This window comes from Lolium perenne, chromosome 4 (assembly GCF_019359855.2).
Source record: "Lolium perenne isolate Kyuss_39 chromosome 4, Kyuss_2.0, whole genome shotgun sequence".
NCBI lineage: Eukaryota > Viridiplantae > Streptophyta > Magnoliopsida > Poales > Poaceae > Lolium > Lolium perenne.
The window spans coordinates 256,190,061-256,209,209 of NC_067247.2; the positions used below are offsets into that span (position 1 = coordinate 256,190,061).

A 19,149-nucleotide genomic window follows, 5' to 3' on the forward strand; every position below is an offset into this window, starting at 1 on the left:
CATATATTTAGTTGCCTTTGTTCAAAGAACTATGAATTGCCTCATATGATCCATACCAAAATCCTCATCCGTTGTAATTTTGGCGATCCAAGCATCATTGAACAATGCTGCACTTCCTTCTCTTGGATGGCTTGAAAATTAAAGGGGCAATGTCTACTGGTTTGCTTCCATTAAGCCAAGGAGTTTGAAATGACATTAATGGGCGAAATTGCGTTCAAAGTTGTGCACTGGAGATCGTAAAACCTGACTTATTTTTGGAACGTACATGATAAAATGTCAAATGCGCAGAAGTTCGAGTTCTAGGGCTTCTAGCACGAAAACATTTTTACTTATTAGCAGCTTAATGTCAATTGGTGACATCTCACAAAAACAAAACTAGCTAAGACCGGCCGAAGCAAACTTACAACGACTCTAGCCAAAACAGCGTGTGATTGAGTAAGATTAGCATCTGGTTTTGGATATTATTAGGCTTAGCAGTCTCATGGTGCGTCAATCGATCTTAACGCCATGCACCGATGACGCTGGCCGGCCAGCTTCGGCCGGCTGGCATGTCGACGCCACCAACCGAACACAGGGACGCCGGCGACAAGGCACGTTCGCCTTCTTTAAAACACTTGCTGATTGCTGACTAGCTAGCCACAGCATTGGATCCGAGCCGCCAGAATGAGCAACCACATCCAAGCAGCAGGCGACGAAGCAAAGGATGATGCGGCGGCGCACTTCGTGTTCGTCCCGCTCATGGCCCAGGGGCACATCATCCCCGCCGTCGACACCGCGCTGCTGCTGGCCACCCACGGCGCGCACTGCACCATCGTAGCGACGCCGTCAACCGCGGCGCGGGTGCGGCCCACCATCGACTCCGCCCGGCGGTCCGGCCTGGCGGTGAGCCTCGTTGACTTCCCGCTCGACTACGCCGCGGTCGGCTTGCCCGACGGGATGCCAGGCGGGGCGGACAACATGGACAACGTGCCCCCAGAGCACATGCTGGCCTACTACTCCGCCATCGCGCTCCTCAGCGAGCCGATCAAGACCTACCTCCGTGTGCACGCGCCGCGGCCACCGACTTGCGTCGTGTCCGACTTCTGCCACCCGTGGACCACGGAGCTCGCGTCCAGCCTCGGGGTGCCGCGTCTGAGCTTCTTCAGCATGTGTGCATTCTGCGTCCTGTGCCAGCACAACGTGGAGAGGTTCAACGCCTACGACGGCGTGCTCGACCCCAACGAGCCGGTCGTGGTGCCGGGGCTGGAGAAGAGGTGCGAGGTTACGAGGGCGCAGGCCCCCGGCTTCTTCCGGGGCTGGCCCGGCTGGGAGAAGTTCGCGGACGACGTGGAGCGCGCGCTGGTGGAGGCCGATGGCGTCGTCATGAACACCTTCGAGGAGATGGAGCCCGAGTACGTCGCCGGCTACGCGGCCGCCAGAGGGATGAAGGTGTGGACCGTGGGACCGGTGTCTCTCTATCACCAGCACGCCGGCACGCTGGCAACGAGAGGGGACACGGCGTCCATCGACGCCGACGACTGCGTCCGGTGGCTCGACGACAAGGCGCCCGGCTCCGTGGTGTACGTCAGCTTCGGCAGCATCGTGCACGCTGACCCGAAGCAGGTTATGGAGCTCGGCCTCGGGCTGGAGGCGTCGGGATACCCGTTCGTGTGGGTGGTCAAGGGCGCCGAGCGCCACCAAGCGGCGGCGCTCGCGTTTCTACGCGAGCTCGAGGCGCGCGTCGCGGGGCGCGGCCTGCTGGTGTGGGGGTGGGCGCCGCAGGCGCTGATCCTGTCGCACCGCGCGGCAGGCGCGTTCGTGACACACTGCGGCTGGAACTCGACACTGGAGGCGGTGGCGGCGGGGCTGCCGGTGGTGACGTGGCCGCACTTCACGGACCAGTTCCTGAACGAGAAGATGGCGGTGGAGGTGCTGGGTATCGGCGTCAGCGTCGGGGTGAAGGAGCCGGTGGTGTTCCAGGTGGACCACAAGGACATAGTTGTGAGGAGGGAGACAGTGGAGGCCGCGGTGAGGAGCGCCATGGACGGTGGGGAGGATGGCGAGGAGAGGCGGCGCCGGGCGCGCGAGCGAGTAAATGACAAAAAACTACCACAATTGTGCCGGTCGTGACACGGAACTACCAAATGGGTAGCGTTTGTCACATGACTACCAGTTTTGGGGCATGTTCGTGACGAAGAGCACTGATTTTCTAATTTATGGGTCTTAATCCATTTTCTAACAGTTGGGACCCACTGTCAGGTCCTACGTGGCAAAAGCAAATGACTTTTTTTCGCTAATTTTACACAAAACCCCCTATCTTCTTTTCCAAAAAAGCAATCAAGGCCAATGGACTTCTTCCTCGTGATGGGAGGCTGCCTGGGACGGCCAGCGCTCGCCAGCAACCGCGTACGAAGACCGGCGCCCTGCCGGAGCTCGCCCAGCGCCGTCGGAGCTCGCCGCGGCCATCCCTGCCCTAGCTCGCCCGCACATGCCACCTGCTCGCTCGCGCCGCCGCATCTGCTCGCGCGTGCGGCGTGCCCTGCTGCGGTCGCGCGTGCCCCGCCCCGTCCGCGGCCCGCTCGGCGGAGCTCACCGGCGCCCGCCCCATGCCCGGTCAGCTCCAAGCTCGCCGCCCCACGTCCGCATGCATGCGCCCGAGTTCACCGCCCGCCCTGTGCCCGAGCTCACCGCCCGCCCCGTGCCCGAGCTCACCGCCCGCCCCGTGCCCACCCTTCTGCGCCCGGTCTAACCCGTCGTCCGCTACCGAGCTCGGCGGCGCTCGCGCCCAAGCTCGTCGCCCCGCGTCCGACCGGTCCGAGCTTGCCGGTGCTTGCCCCGCGCCCTCCTACCCGTGCCCGGTCCATGGTGAACCTCCTTGTCCATGCGCGCGCACGCGCGGCCAGAGCCGCGCTCGACCGGTAGCTCCCGCTCGCCTCCTGCGCACCCCAATTTGCACTCGCGCTAAGCTCGCAGCAGGCACGGCGGTGCGGCGGACAGGCACGGTGGCGCGGCGGGCAGGCGCGGCGGCGGCAGCGAAAGGGGCTGGTAGGAGGTGCAGCCATGGTGGTGCGGCAGCAGGCGAGCACGGCCAAGCACGCGGCGGGCGGGCACGGCGGCGCGGCGCAGCGGACAGGCACGGCGGCGTGGCCGGCAGTCGCGGTAGCGGGCGACCTGGCATGCGTATTTGAGGTTTTTTTCTTTGTGTATCTATTTTTTCTTTTTTTATGTGGGGAAGTGGATCTGTGTGTGACGCAAAATATATTCTGAGGTTATTTTTGCAAAGGGAAGCTAGCAGTTAGGTTTTTATCTGCCACGTAGTCCTGACGGGTGGGTCCAAATAGTTAGAAAACGGTTTAACACGCCTAAATACTGAAATCAGGGCTCTTCGTCACGAACATGCCCCAAAACTGGTAGTCATGTGACAAACGCTACCTATTTGGTAGTTCCGTGTCACGACCGGCACAATTGTGGTAGTTTTTTGTCATTTACTCCGCGCGAGCTCGCCGTGAAAGCGACGGCGGCCATGAGTGAGGGGGGTTCGTCCAATGCCAACATTTGTGATCTGGTCAGGTGTTTCCAGGTGGGCGCGACACAAGAACAAGATGTTACCGAGTGACACATGCGCTTCCGGGAGAGACAAAGGTTTTTTTTTTTTTGAAAGAAAGGCAAAAGATTTGCCTTAATTCATTAAATAAGGAGAAGTCATGGAACTAAGTTTTACAGTTACAACCACACCGAGGGAAAAGCCTACTCTCTCGAAATCAAAAGACCCAAATGTTTTGCACTAGCTATAATCCAAGTTCTAGCTTCCGACTTAATTCTATCGAAGATGATGGTTGGCATAGTGCTCTTGTTTTTTAAGGTTCTCGCGTTCCTCTCATTCCAAATCTCCCAAGCGACTAGCATGAGGAGAGAGGCCATAGCCTTCCTTCTTCCGCCATGAGCAAGAACCATGGAAGTCCACCAATGTTCCACACTATCAAACTCACTCCAAGAGGCAGGGTCAAAGTCGTGGATGTGAAGCCAATTCCTAATCATAGTCCAAATACGAAGAGAGGCGACATTTGAATAGAAGATGGGCCGCCGACTCGTCATGGCAACGACAAAGGGGGCAAATCCTCCCATTAGGCCACCCGTGTCTCTCAAGGCGGTCCGCCGTCCAAACCCGGTTTTGTATGACAAGCCAAGAGAAAAGCTTGTATTTTGGGGGCGTCCAAGCCTTCCAAACGACCATCTCCATGGAAGAGTGGATGGTTCCGGCGAATTGCGCCTTGTAGGCCGACGAGCAAGAGTATGGTCCGTTCGCGGTGAGCTTCCAAACAATAGAGTCCGGCACATCGTCTTGGAGAGCGATTTGCGAGGTATGTTGCCAAAGAAAGGTAAATTCATGGAGGTTTTGGACTGAGAGACCAGCGGAAATGTCAAGATGTAGGATCCAAGCATCATTGTTGATTGACTTCCAGACGTTCCAAGTTTTTCTCTTAGAGATAGCATAGATGGTAGGCGCAATGCACTTCGGGCATAGGCCATCGGCCCAAGGATCGTCCCAAAAGCTAGCCTTATTTCCATCACCAATGGTGACTTTGGTCAACGAACAAAAAAGCTCCAAGTCCTCCTTGTTGCAAGGGTTCTCCATTCCAACCCAAGGCTTATCCGGTGAAGTCCAAGCAAGCCATGGCCAACATAGGCGTAAAGCTCTCGAAAATTTATCCATGTTAAGGATACCAAATTCGCCAAGGTAGGTAGGGCGGCAAACCGCGGTCTAATTGACTTTGCACTTTCCACCGGTGCCATTTTCATTGCCCGCCCAAAAGAAGCTTCGGATTAGCTTAATGATAGCTTGTAGGGGCTCCACGGGCACCTCGAGGGCCGTGAGAGGGTAGATGGCTTGCAAGGAGAGAACCGATTTGACCAGCGCCATCCTCCCGGCGATGTTGAAATATCTTCCATGAAGAGGCGCAAGGCATGCCGCCGCTTTATCTTCGATGTATTGGAAATGTGATCTTTTGAGGCGCTTCGCCGCAAGAGGGAGACCATGGTATTTCATAGGAAAGGTCGTGGTGGTAGCCGGAAGGTCTTGTAGAACATGCACAAGGTCCACCTCATTGCACCGGATAGGTACCACAAGGCTCTTCTCAAAGTTAGTGAAGAGGCTGGTAACATTGCCAAAGTTGTTCAAACCCTGCGCAAGGTTGGAAACCTCTGCATGGTTGGGGGCCATAAAAATGATTGCATCGTCGGCGTATAGAGATGTGCGGAACCTTGCCCCTCTTCCGGAGAGGCGGCTGAGAAGGCCGTGGTCGGTGGCCACTTGAAGGATGCGTTGGAGAGGGTCAATCGCGATATCAGAAAGTAACGGGGATGTCGTCTTCAGCGTATGTCAGTGTGAGATGGTGCTTCTTTGTTTTTCAGCAGCTCTGCTTTGTTTTGGCTGGCTGCTTGGGCAGAACTGCTAGCTGGAGGTGTTATGGACCATAAGAAATATTTTATGAGGTATGAGCTAATATTTTATTTTATGTAGGCATTATAAGACTTTTATAGGATTAGTTTCTATAAAATATGTTTCTATGAATCAAATAACTTGTGTAGAAAATTTTTCTGTCGGATATATAATCCTACACAACTCCTATATAAATGTTATGAATTAAAGGAGCTCTTAGATTCTTGCTAACCCTGGAGCATATTTAAAAGAGAGCAACCCCCACCCCACCCCAGGATTGGAGTCACTGAACCAAAGATCATGCACAACAAATTTGTGCACACCAATGATTCACTGATTCCAACCTGAATTTTTTTGTTCCCAACAAATCATCATCGGCATAAATTAACCGAATGAGATTGATTACTGGCATAAATTAACGGCCTGGGTTAAATTCCCTAATCCCCAAATCTTAAACAAAATTAAATATTGATTACTGAATTGAAAAGTAAAATCGAAGAAGAAAGGTGAAAGGGTCGGAAAGTCCTCTGGTTTGCACTGTTGTTGTGCCTTGATCCAATAGATGAGAAATGGAAGAGCAGAAACAACAAAAATCTCGAACAAAAAAAACTAAATTGGTGTCCTTCGCTCTGATATGATGAAATAAAAAATTAAATTCTAGCGTTCATGTGTGGCTTTGGAGGTTTTCGAGGATTCAGAGGACTATGGGTGGCAATGGAAACACTAGTTCCAATGGCTGCAATGGTGTGAATGAGCGATTGTTTGCTTTTGAGAGCTTGATTTCTCCACTATGATTGTGGAGACATGCTTATATTTGAATGCGAAATTCAAAAATTGTGGATTTATAGTGTTATTAATTGTGCTATGCCTAAAGATGGAAGTTTTAATTATCATGTCATGAAATTTTAGTTAATTCAGATTAAATATGCAGCCATAGAAGAGAAATACTACCTACGTTCGGGATTATAAGACCCACATGAAATTTGAGCCCAACTTTGACTATGAATTTAACGTAAAATTATATGTTACATAAATTATACTATTGGATTCATATTTTTAAAAAGTTTCCAACGGTGTAATTTTAGTGAAAAATAAATTATAGTTTATTAGTTAATTTTATGGTGAAAATTGTGCTAGAATTTCGAGCGGGCCTTATAATCACTAACGGAGGTAGTAGCCGAGAAAATTATGATGGCATCCAGTTTTGGTATGGTGCAAAAGTGTTGCACAAATGTTCCTTGGAAATATTATATCAGCTCTACCAATAATTGATTTTAGGTATAAAATGGGTAAGGCATTGAGATGGCCGAATCGTTCCTCTCAGAGGGGCCCAAACCAAACCAAGAACAAAAACAGAATTCGACTCACTCTCGTATGGCTAGCCCTCAAGCCCTCAAGCCCTCAAACAGTTTGGGAATTTTATAAAGGTGATGATTTAATTATCTTTGCACCCAAGGAGATCGACTCATGGCGAGGATGTCGTAGCTGGTAGGTTCGAGAACGGAGACCTGAAAATCGAACCCCATAGTGTGTTTGGTTTGTGGGAGTTCGACCAAAAGGAGGACTTCCCCATAACGAGAAATGTGTTTTCTACAATTTAGCGGAGGAAGATACACAACATTTATTCAACATTTATTCATTGGGTGCGCAGTGGTAAACATAATTTGGATCTCTCTGTTGAAATGGGCTGGTTTTGATCAAGTGGTTCAAATATCAAGCTAATACCTCAGAACTTGGTGGAAACAAGCGTTGAAAAAATATGCAGAACACAAGCAAGAAGAAACTGAATTCTATCATCATGCTTGTCTCTTGGTCGATATGGAGGGAAAGGAATAGCCGGGCGTTCGAAATTGCTTACAAATCAATTCCGCAACTCATTGATCAGATACAATCAGAAGCAATGATGTGGTCGATAGCAAGTAAAGGTCGTTTCATTCTGTAGGTGTCAGGCCGCTAGGGCTGCTGTGTGTGTTTTCCCTTTTGCTTTTTTGGTCAGGTCAAGTTTCACAAGACTACATTTTGTTTTGTACTCTTTGCCCTTTTTGGACCTTTTTCGCCTTTCTTAATATTTATACATGCAATTCTCCTACATGGTTCGGAAAAAAAAAAGAATTGGGGCGGGGTGGGATGTAAAATCCCTTGTTGAGCACGGTAGGGAAAACGGAATTTTGAAGAGCAACTCCCGATGTGTCTTTCCTGGGTACCCCTGCTAACTGAGCCGAGATAGGGAATTGGTGAAAAGAAGAGCCTTTGTGTTGGCTACGACCTCCCGCGAAGGACAGAACTTAAAAACCAGCGAAAATCTTTGCCAGTTCATGGAGAGTTCCTCGCTAAATAAGCGTCATCGTTCCTTCCATCATTTCTCAATCCGCAGAGGCTACGCCACGGGAGGAAGTTACTATCTCCGATGTTCGCCGCTGAATATAAATTTCTGGCGAGCTTTAACAAGAGATAAATGACCTGTATGGCTGAACTTAGTGGAAAGATTAATGGAGATTCAGTTCGTGGATGAACCGGACCGATTCTCATGGCGCCTAACTTCCTCCGGTATGTTTTCGGTCAAGTCTATGTATGTAGACTTTATGAGTGGCCATACTAGGTTCTTACGAAAATACCATTGAAAACTAAAAATACCACTTAAAATAAATGTCTTAATGTGCTTTCTTAACAACAACAAAGTTGTACTCACTAAAGAAAATTAGCAAAGAGGAACTTGAATGGGTGTACAAAATGTGTTTTTTGTGATGTTCAGGAATGAATTAATCAACTTTTATTACTTGTCCTTTTGCTAGATGTGTGTGGAGAGTTGTTCATTTTACTTTTAATACCACCGCCTGCCAATGTAAATAATATGTTTGGAAATTGATTTAATAAGATTGAACCTTATTTAAAGGCTCGAATTAGAGTTCGAGTTTGCGCCTTAGTTTGGGCAATATGGAATTGTCAAAACAATGTTATTTTTAACGAGACAACTGTTCCAAAATTTGTGTAGGCCATTTACGAAGCTATGTATTAGATCAACATGTGGTCCTTCCTTCTTCATGCGGAGCAGGAAGAACATATGAATTCCGGATGCACTCGGTTGATGGCGGTCGCTCAGGCTATCTTCAACCAGGGTGGCTGGCGACAATAGCGTAGAATTCAATATGATTACAAGATATCTTTGGTTTGCTCTATTTCGATGATTGATTCATGTTGCAACTTTATGCGGCTTATAATTTGTAATTTGTTTTTATACTGTGATGTGGCAATAAAGAAGGCCGTGTGCATCATTTTCGATGCAGAGGCAAGAGCTCAGCTCCCCTTCTTGAAAAAGCAAATCTGATTGTTTGAACAATTTTTAATTCTGCTAGTTTATCTTCACCAGATCTGTTCCCCTTTTCTAATTTCGTTTTTCTCTTTCATTTGTTCACAGATGGATTTATTGATTATGATCATGTTCACTAGGCTTCATAGCAAGTTAAATTGATCACGGCCCAGCCCAATAAATCCAGTTAGATGACTTTGTCAAGTAGTTCCTTCATGTATCGGAGGAGGCTTTTATGGTTTTACCTTTCCTGGTAAATCGAGCACCACACTAGAATTGGGATACAAGTTTGTTGATTTGCTTCGAATGTTTAAGATATTTTCCATGATTAAAGGGTTCTCTTGATTCCGTCGAGCATATGCATCCCTCTCTGTCAGCACCGTGTTCGCTCTGTATGTGGTTCCGAAAATATCTGTTTTCGTTTCTTGTTTCCAAAAATTTTGTATTCTTTTCGTTACCTCAAAAAATATAAAAATAAATGTGGCAGCACTCAGCTTCTCTTTTTCATTCGATATTTATCTCTACAAACAGGTTGTGATGGAGCTGGTGGCTCTGTGATGCTCAGCCTAAAACGAACGAATTGCGCCTAATTTTTGTCCCCTGGTGTGCTCTGCTGTGCTGCAGTGACTCGGAGTCGTGGCGGGCGGTTCTCCACCGGTACTAGCCCGGTGCAATGCAACAGCGCAGATTGAGCGCGTGAACTGTGAAGGCACACTGCCTGAGTGCGTTGGGTTTGGACCCAAATCTTCGTCCACTTGTGCGACCAGCACTACTAGTTTTAGTCGGCGTGAACCGAACCCATAAAACCCAGGGGAGAGCAGGGGTGGTTCGCACCACCTTCTCCGCCGGTGAGATCGTTGCCGCCGATCACTCCTCGAGAGCTCGTCGCTACCACCAGCGGAGCAGCGTCTCCATCGCTTGGATCCGTGGGCCGCCAACCGGTTCTCCTCCCGAGCCGAAGTCGGCGACCGTCAGTGTCGGGGAGGGAAGATCGCCGCCCTCTCGACGATGAGCGACTCCGCCTCGCCCCCCGCAGCGGTATGCCACCTGTCCATTCCATCCGCTTGCGCTCGAATCCGTCTGCTGGTCTGCCGCTTCACGTGCTCCTACGAGGGCTCCATCCTGCGTGCTCATCGACCGCTCGGATGATAGGAGTGCTCCTTTGTCACGACAACAAGATTCTGGCTAATTGGTGTGTGCTTGGTTTCGCTAATGCAGAAGAGAAGCTTCTTCACCGGGTTCACCAAGCTCTGCAAGGGCCTCGCCGTCGTCCTGTTCCTCGGCCACGTTTTGATCCAGCTGTTCCCTTCAGCTGCCACCTATCTCGCCCTCATCCCCGCCAGGTGCCCACAGAAATCTATTTAAAACCCAGCCCACCAGATCAGCTTAACTTTTTTTTTTTCGGGTGGTCAATTTAACTCTTAATAACTGGGTTCTGCTGCCTGCATTGCAAGAAATCGTACTACTAGCACATGATGTGTCAAATTTGAGTGATAAGGTGGTAGTCAGTGCTTAGTTGCAAACTTGCAATAATACGATTGGCTACTTGATGGAATTTTAAATGTCCATTTTGTGAGCTGAATCATCGCAATTAAAATGTATAGCTGCAGTTCCCATTTTCATGAAACGAAAATGGATAATCATGACGGCTGTTTCCTAGTTTAACCGAATCTGTATTTCTACAGGACGATCCCATTTGGCTGGAACCTCATAACAGCTGGTTATATTGAGCAAACAATTCCAGGGGTAGGTTTTTTGCACTTCACATATAATTCAGCATGTTTTCTGATATTTTATTTTGTACCTAATAATCTTTCGTGTGTCCGCTTCTCTAAAATTATCTTTATGGAACAAAACCTTTCAAAAGAAGTATAAAAATGTAAGAAAAGGGTATCAAAGAAATTTTGGAGTAGAATTATCTGCTGAGCATGTTTTATTTGTCAATCTTATAATCCCCTTCCGTCTATCTGTGTTGTCTAAATCTTGTGTCTATGGAACTAAGCCTTCAAAAACAAAATGAGAAATGGAAATATAAGCAGATGGTACTAGACAAAGTTTTTGTGTAGAACTTTATGTTGAGCTTAATTTGTATGTCAAATACATGTCATGTCATGATGCCGTGTGTTGACATTTGACACCTCCCTTTATTAAAGAAATTTCCAGTCTCCTGGTTATGGTATGCTCTTTAACCTGGACACTTATCACACCACTACGTCATGTGTTGAATATTATTTGTCCACTGCTTTAGTGCAATTGCAACCTTATCTGACAAGGATGGCGCCATTCCAGGTCATTGTGAGCATAGTTGGCCTTCTTTTATTTGGGAAGCTATTGGAGCCTTTATGGGGTGCCAACGAGTTGCTAAAGTTCATTTCCATTGTCAACATTTCGACTTCATTCTGCGTCTTTGTAACTGCTGTCATTTTGTACTACCTAACACAGCAGGAGATCTACCTGTAAGTGCACAATTCTGTAACAGCTCACCAGTAAAATACTTTCTTATATTAGTTGATGCTTTATCTTAGAAAATAAAACATCACGCATGATGATGGAAAAAACAGTGCTGCGTCTTGAAACTGTTCCGTAAATATGCCATATGTTCATGAGTGCATGGATAGAAATATTGTTGGACCCCCATCATGCAGTGCAGATTGGATCAACAAATATTTGATTCCTATGTTCACCCATGCTTGAATTCTTAGATTAGTGTTACCTAGCTGGCTGACTTGAAAGCTTGAATGATGGTTCGACCTATCCTTGTTCGGTTGTTCCTCATGATAATATCGTAACTTTTATGCAGGAACGTGAGAATCTAGCTTTGCGTGCAATGTTTTGTAGAGATGCAGCAATATGACATTTTATGATTTTAATGATGAACCTTCATGTTATTTTATTAATGATTTACTTGCCATACTTGGTTGTTCTTTACCCATGAATCTTGACATTGGCATCCATTTGATTCTCCAGTTACACACCTCTTTCTGGATTCTATGGAGTTCTTTCAGGATTCCTGGTGGGCATCAAGCAAATTATACCTGATCAGGAACTTGATCTTTTTCTGCTGAAGATAAAGGCAAAGGTGATTTCCACAAATATTATTAAATAGAAATTTCGTCCGATTGGTTTCTCTGTTTGCAATCGCATGGGTTTCCTGACGTCTAATGTCTTATTTTTTACTCAGTGGATTCCGTCTCTTGTTGCATTTATCTCGGTTTCTGTAAGCTTCTTCCTAAAGGAGTCAATGTTTTACCTTCCAATCGTACTGTTTGGCATCTACACGAGTTGGATTTACCTGCGTTACTACCAAAAGAGGCTGGAAGCAGGCCTAAAAGGGGACCCAAGTGATGAGTTCTCATTCTCAAGCTTCTTCCCTGAATTTATGAGGTACTAACTTCTCCCTAGCAATCCTAGAAACTGTACATTTTCTCTAAATCATACGATGTGCAAACAGATTACATGATATTTCCATAAATACTTGAAACATTTTAGAATACCATGTAGATTAAACATAGCATTTGACTCTATACTTATAAATTTAGATAAAGAAAAGTTTGAAAATGCTCAAGAGAAATTACCCTACCACACGACAAGCTATAGGAGACTCTTAGCCCCAATAATGCACACAGCCATCTAGCGGAAATCAGTTCATAGGTTATGTTTCCCTAGTCTAAGGGATCTTCCCTTATTGAAACAAAGGAATCAATAGGGGATCTGCAAATAGTTCTAAGGAATCTATTCGTGGATTCTCTATAAATAAAAGGGTTAGTATTCTACATTTTTAAACCAGCGATGCAGGTGAATGCCCGAAAGATACAAATCTGACCTTCTATATCTGTTTTCTGAGCTGAGATGATTTATTCTTCAAAGAATCTCTGGAACCCAGAACTGTCTCTGTACCACATCTGTAAAACACACTTGTTGATCTATCAAAATTTGCAGGCCAATTTTGGACCCAATAGCTTCCATATTTTATAAGCTTCTTTGTGGACGATCTGAAGCCAAAGATGCATTGGATGAACTATTGCCTGGCTCAGACTCCATTATGGCAAACCGGAGGAGGTATGAGTTCCCTATTATTGATCCTCCTATGTACGTAGTCAAAGTGTGCAACTATTTGCAATTGTGATCATTCACTGTTGCTTTTATGGAACTGCATGTGTAAAAACTTGGGAACTACTCAGCAGTGAGAGCAGGATTTATACTCCTTCTGTTGCTTATCGAGGATATGACAACTACTAAATTCCGCAATTTGTCTTCCCCTACACCTCCAGTGTGGAGCTCCCAAGCAATTAACTCTTGTGTATTGCCCACTAAGTTACTGGTGTTTTGTGTTTAAGTATCAATTAAGCTACCCTGTAGGTCACGAACATGGTTGCAATGCTCAAACCCGTTCAACTGGCTGTTTGACTGCTTGTTTTTTTCACTGCAGAGAAAGGGGTCAGAGGGCACTGGAGCAAAGGTTGGCGGAAAAGCTGGCCGCGATCAAGAGCTCTGAGGTCACGCCCCTACACGAAGATGCTTCTACTGAAGTCTGAGGCATTCCACCTGTATTCGCTGCTGGTGCAGCTTTATCCTGGAGATTCTTCTATGGGTTGGTGAACTGGTGTATCAAATCTCATGTTTTCTTCTCTTTTGCCCACTCACATGCAATCGCATTGTGTAGCCAGCCATATCTTGCAATTTTTTCTACTGGACTATTAGTTATCCTGTAGACTGTAGAGTAATGAAAAAGTTTAGCTAGTGATGTTATATCTTCCCTGACTGAAGAAGCTGTTGTTTACTTGTCATTCCCTTTTGGGGTGCTTGACAGAAGTTGATAGAACCAATTGTTGCAAAACAGCTAACAGTTGTGTCCAAATGTTCCTTCTCCAGTTCAGAAACCTAGGCATCATCATTGCCCCAAGGATTTTATACAGTATTTCTTATGTTCTCTGCCCTGACTTTTTACCAGTCAAGTTATCCTATGGCATATGCTGTCTGACCTAAACTATGTTAAAGTCCCTTTCTATGTGATGTTATGCTATCTGACCTAAAACCGTCTTGACATAGTTTTAGGACCTGATCACAGGCGTTGAAAGATTCATATTGATAATCACTATATGGCCATGCAATATGCTCTAGCTGCCAGATTCTGAAAAGAGTAAAGCATCCAAAACAGCCAGGCGGTCCAGCAGCATGGTTATGAAACATTACTTGGAACATGATGAGAGCACAAACACAAAACTCACATTAACTGTATATAATTACAGTCATTCAGTGTCTCAACTTCCTCAACGAATGAAAAAAGAAAAGGACAAGCCACAGGATACCGGTATGGACAAGTCAGGGGATATCGGTACAAACAAATTGGTGTCTACGTAACTTCCTACATGTACATAAACAAAAATCACAAATATGTAAGCATAAAAGTTCGTACCAATGGAAATATTACATTAGTTCACTGCCAGGGAGAGGCCTAGATATTACAACGATATACTTGTGCAAGAGCCTACTTCTGTTCCCCCTCAAGCGCCTTCTGCGAGTCAGAGCGGGCGGGAATATTCTCCTCCTCAGGCGCCTTCTGCGAGCCAGAGCGGGAGGGAATATTTTCCCCCTCAGGTGCCTTCTGCGAGCCGGAGCGGGCAGGAATATGTTCCCCCTCAAGCGCCTTCTGGATGTCTTTCTGCAAATTTGAAACCAATGTGTAAGAAAAAAGTACAAGATACGAAAGTGAGGGAGGGAGGGAGGGAGGGGGAAAATACCTCAAATGAAAACGGAGTAGTCGCAGTTGCATATCTGTTTATGACTTTTCCGTTCTTATCAACAAGAAACTTGGTAAAGTTCCACTTGATTCTTGAACCAAACAAACCAGGTTTGCTAGCTTTCAAAAACTTGTAAAGCGGTGCCGCATCTGGGCCATTCACACGCACCTGCAAATTCAAAGTCAAATATTGACCCTTTTCCCAATAAACAACAGTTCTGCAATTAATTATGTTTAGGTGATGGCTATCAATAATATCCCAAACCAAGAAACTCTAACCTAATATATCAAAACTCACATTTTGCAAAAGCAACTTAAACATTGCCTAGTTAGTGGAAGCAACAAAACAATTCATATCCATGTTTAATTTTTGGTTCTACCACATGAACTCAAATCCAAACTTGCTATATGTCCGAAACCATAAGGCACGACCTGTCCCATATACTCCCTCTGTTCCAAATTAATTAAAGTTCTCGCTTTGTCCTAAGTCAAAACTTCTTCAAGTTTGACCAAGTTTATGAAATCAACATCTACAACACCAAATTAATTTTGTTACATTCATCGTAGAAAATATTTTTGTCCTATGTGTATATTTGAAGTTATAGATATTCACACATTTTTCTGTAGAAATGGTCAAAGATATGTTGTACTTAGGACAAAACTAGAACTTCAATTAGTTTGGTACAGAGAGAGTATGTTCTAATTACCACGAGAGCTTCAATAGTGAAAAAATATGAGAAGCTTCTTGACAGTCAAGCAGGTCAGGCATGGTTCTTACCTTCTGAAAAACTGGATATTCAGCTTTGAATCTTGTGCAAGCAAAGTCTTTTATCTGCTGGTCACTGCCTGGCTCTTGTCGCAAGAATTGGTTGCAGGGGAATGCTAAGATCTCAAAGTCTGGCCATTTTGGAAGCAAAGATTAGTTTTCATCCTATCCAAGAAGATCAGTAAACTATACAACAGCTTAAGTTCAATAGACTGATAGCCAAATCAAACCAAATTGTCTTATTTGGCACAGTAAGAGGTAATTCATTCGCTACCTATATGCTAAACTCACACAGAGTAATATTTGATGAAAGTGTGTAAATGAGCTTAGTACTACTGAATCCAGGACTATCAATCTGTCCTCATAAGTTTCCGTTAAGTTCTAGAAGATTTATTCTTCATAACAGTACATCAGTACCCATATATAAGTTTACATACTTACTTAAACTTCACAAGAAATGCTTGGCATGCTATAATCATTTAAGAATGGAAGTTCATGCAATGGAAGCAATTTATTCTATTCATAGATGAAAATATGAAGGCCCATTTGACAATGAGCACTTCCATTGACCAGAATTATGTATCACGTGGGTGGTAGCTGTTAAGGAGTATTAGTATTGGTCTACGTCTATGTGAGTCCGTATTTGTCTAGGTTTACTATTCTTGTGCCTCAAAAGTATTTTGTGCTATATATTGTGGCCTTTGGCCCCCTGGTAATACAAGTTGCACCATAACATGGTATCAGAGTCCCAGGTTTAGGGTTTTTTTTCTGGTATCAGCGAAGAGAGTCGAGTTGGCGCCAGATAGCAGAGCTGTCTGTCGAACTCATCAACAGTGAAGTCCCGCTGTTGAACAGCAGCGGACCACAAACAAGTAGAGAGCATCACCAGAGGGCTGATAGCGTTGGCGAAGATGAGTCCACATCTGGGAGACAGTACCGAGGCCCATACACTCGGAGGCAAACTGGGGTGGGATACTGGAAGTGAGAACAGCAGCAGCACGAGCATCATCATCAAACCACTGAGTGTAAGCAGCTAGATCACCACGATAAGTGGGAAGAGCAAACTGCCATGCTTCGCTTAACTTTTAGGCCTTATAAAGGTAATTAGGGGAAACCACTTGGCTGTTGGCAAAGACTTCACCGATCTGTGGTCAGATATGGTTCGGTAGAATGCCCATTGAGCAGCGGAAGGCTTTATCTTCTTTAACGCAGCTCACAAAACGGTGGACATGAAAGCAGTGGAGCGCCTGCATCTTCTAAGACACCCAGCCGGTTAGTCCCCTGTTTGTTGGCATTATGAAGACATGGCTCACTCATCGGCCTAGCAGGAACCAAAGACCTCGATTTTTTCTACTGAGTTACTGTTGGCTTTTTTAACCTGAAGGGGATGCTAGACTTCTTATGGGTGTGTGATTATAACTCCTTTCCATCAGTGCATCGAGATGCAAAGCTTTTGTGTTTTTTGCAGGGAAACCCCCACAAGAAAGCAAAACTCTAGGATATATTAGTGGAAGCAATCCAATAGTTGAACATACTGGAAAATGAATCCCTTGGGATTTCTCAAACCCTTGGCTTAGTTCCAAAAAGCCTCTACGAAGCTAGATATCCAAATGTTCCATTAGAAAGTGCTCAGACTGGATCAGTTAAAGTGCCAAACTATATTCTCCTCGGGGAAGTTGTCACAAATGGACGTTTCAGTTTCCAACATACCACTGGATGCAGAGTATTTATGTGACTGTCCATACTACAGAAAATAAAAGACACGCGTCAATTACCTATGCTTTGGTGTGAATGTGATGTTTGTGTTACACCAAAGCTAAAGCTAAAATGACACTTCTCACAGAAAGTAAGCTAAGAAGCCGGTTATTTATTCCTATATAGCATCAACCAATTGATTCCAAGTCCACTTCTTCCAGAAAAAATTCATCCTATGATTTCGACGAACATCGGTATCACGCATCTTCCTCTGGTTGTTTGGGCATAATCTAGAAGATACTACATGAAATAAACCAGAAAGGGAAAGCTGACCTTTCTCCCTGTACTTCTGATAAAGCTCCGTGAGCTGCGTGTAATTGGTCTCCGTGAACCCGCTGGTGGCATCACATTAGAAAACAAGTTTCAGTACCCGACACGCCAACAGGAAGCAGAGAATTGGTGCGAAACTGCCAGCCACGGAGAGGAGGAGACGGGTACGGACCATTTGGAGGCGACGTTGACGACGAGGAGGACCTTCCCCTTGTACGTCTCCAGGCACACCTCCTTGCCGTTGCAATCCTGCTCCCGAAAAAATTCCCCCAAAATGAATTGGAGAAGAAGGAGAAGAAGAAGAAATCATGCGGGGATTTCCGCGAGGGAGATCCTTGGTACCTTGACGGTGAATTCGTGCAGCGAGGTCTCCGGCACGGATTCGGCCGCCCCCATCTCTTCCCCTCCCCGACGGCGGAAGTCCTCCCGAATCCTTGGTCGATTTTTATTAGATGGAGCGAGAGGAGAGAGAGAGAGAGGAGATTTCCGTGTGTGTGTTTGATGCGCCAACTTATAGGAGCGGAGGTGTGTCGGGATCATGAATTGATGCTGGCGGTGGGGCCCGTGCAGCAGTGGCACAGGCTGTCCGGCTGTCCCCGTCCAAGTTCCCGACGAGTCCGGCAAGCAAATGTGAATGACCTTTTCATCACGTGGGCCCTCGACAGCATTTATGGGACGGCAAAACATCAAAGTTTGGATTTGGGGTAGGTTCCGATTTAAACGCCAGCTTTTTATTTTATATTTTTTGAACACGAAGGGCCTAGAAAGACCCTGGGAGATCCATTAACCACGTGGCGGGTAAAAAATACAGAGTGACTGATGAGGCGGTTCCTCGACAATGCCCACCATGAGGGGCTTGGGTTTTAGAGAAAGGTGACGACGGAAGTTCCGGGAGCGAGGCGGTATACGATGTACCTAGGTTCACGTCCCCGCGGTGGAGCTACGTCCTGCTAGCAATCCAGTATATGAATATATGTGTACAGGGGCCGCTATAAGCGGAGTTGTTGGATCTAGTCTAGTTCTATCCGCGGGTTGCGGTTTCTAGACGTGTCGCCTCTATGATTATGTTTCTGATTGTGTCCGTCCCTAAGGGGTGCCCCTGCCTGGCTTTATATATCAGCCAAGCTAGGGTTTACAAGAGTCCTAGTAGGATTCGTGTTGGAGTCTTTTTTCCTTGTAGTCCAAGTTGAGACGCGTGCAGGTCCAGCTCGTCGAGTCCTTGTGCTGGTCCAGCTTCATAGTTTGCACTGGGTATGGCAATGTCGAGTACCCGAAGGGTTATGCCCACGGCAGTAGCCCCCGAGTGTCTGACCGAAGTGAAGCTTTGGGCAGGGACTAAACTTGTCTTCGCCGAATGTCTTGATCATCTGTTGAATCTTGTGCTTGATGTAGAGTCGAAGTTGCTTTCTGTCGGGTGCGCGAAGCGCTCCCGATGGGAGTAACCCCCGAGTCTATGGGCGGGTGCTTGCAGCCACGCACGGACTCAAGTTGTACTACTCGAAGATCTTGATTGTTGATGCCGATGTCTTCAAGTTTATTCTTCTTTGTTGGCGAGGTTGCCATCTTTTTCTCGGGTGCGCGACCAGCGCTCCCGATGGGAGTAGCCCCCGAGCCTGTAAATGAATATGAAACAGTTATGTATAGAGTGTAAAATGCTGAGTCGAATACCGTACATGTCTTCGAGTTCCGAGAACATGATGTCGATGACCCTGATGATTTCATAGATAGAGGATTTGACGATTTGGATGATGTCACAGAGGAGCCGATGATTTGGATCTTGTCCCAGAGGAACCGATGATTTGGATGATGGCCCAGAGGACCCGATGATCTGGATGATGGCCCAGAGGAGCCGATGATTTGGATGATACCCAGGAGGAGCCGATGCTTTTATC

General features: G+C 46.3%; 3 protein-coding genes across 3 annotated transcripts; 2 read left to right on the forward strand and 1 right to left on the reverse strand.

Annotated features, from left to right (window-relative positions):
- Window positions 1-520: 520 nt before the first annotated feature.
- LOC127329941 (UDP-glycosyltransferase 73C12-like) lies at window positions 521-2,218 on the forward strand. The gene has a single exon (XM_051356338.1). It carries the CDS (start codon window positions 664-666, stop codon window positions 2,107-2,109), a length of 1,446 nt encoding a protein of 481 aa, XP_051212298.1. The 5' UTR covers window positions 521-663; the 3' UTR covers window positions 2,110-2,218.
- Window positions 2,219-9,552: 7,334 nt separating this feature from the next.
- LOC127332185 (rhomboid-like protein 19) lies at window positions 9,553-13,656 on the forward strand. Its single transcript, XM_051358452.2, has 8 exons — window positions 9,553-9,764; window positions 9,945-10,069; window positions 10,412-10,472; window positions 11,016-11,182; window positions 11,694-11,805; window positions 11,908-12,110; window positions 12,666-12,785; window positions 13,156-13,656. The coding sequence occupies exons 1-8, from the start codon at window positions 9,735-9,737 to the stop codon at window positions 13,259-13,261; spliced, it is 924 nt and encodes a 307-aa protein (XP_051214412.1). The 5' UTR covers window positions 9,553-9,734; the 3' UTR covers window positions 13,262-13,656.
- A 276-nt stretch (window positions 13,657-13,932) lies between these two features.
- On the reverse strand, window positions 13,933-17,758 carry LOC127332186 (probable glutathione peroxidase 4). The gene is made up of 6 exons (XM_051358453.2): window positions 17,600-17,758; window positions 17,430-17,506; window positions 17,261-17,322; window positions 15,245-15,363; window positions 14,468-14,635; window positions 13,933-14,388 (listed from the first exon to the last, which is right to left on the reverse strand). The coding sequence occupies exons 1-6, from the start codon at window positions 17,651-17,653 to the stop codon at window positions 14,215-14,217; spliced, it is 654 nt and encodes a 217-aa protein (XP_051214413.1). The 5' UTR covers window positions 17,654-17,758; the 3' UTR covers window positions 13,933-14,214.
- Between the last annotated feature and the right edge of the window lie 1,391 nt (window positions 17,759-19,149).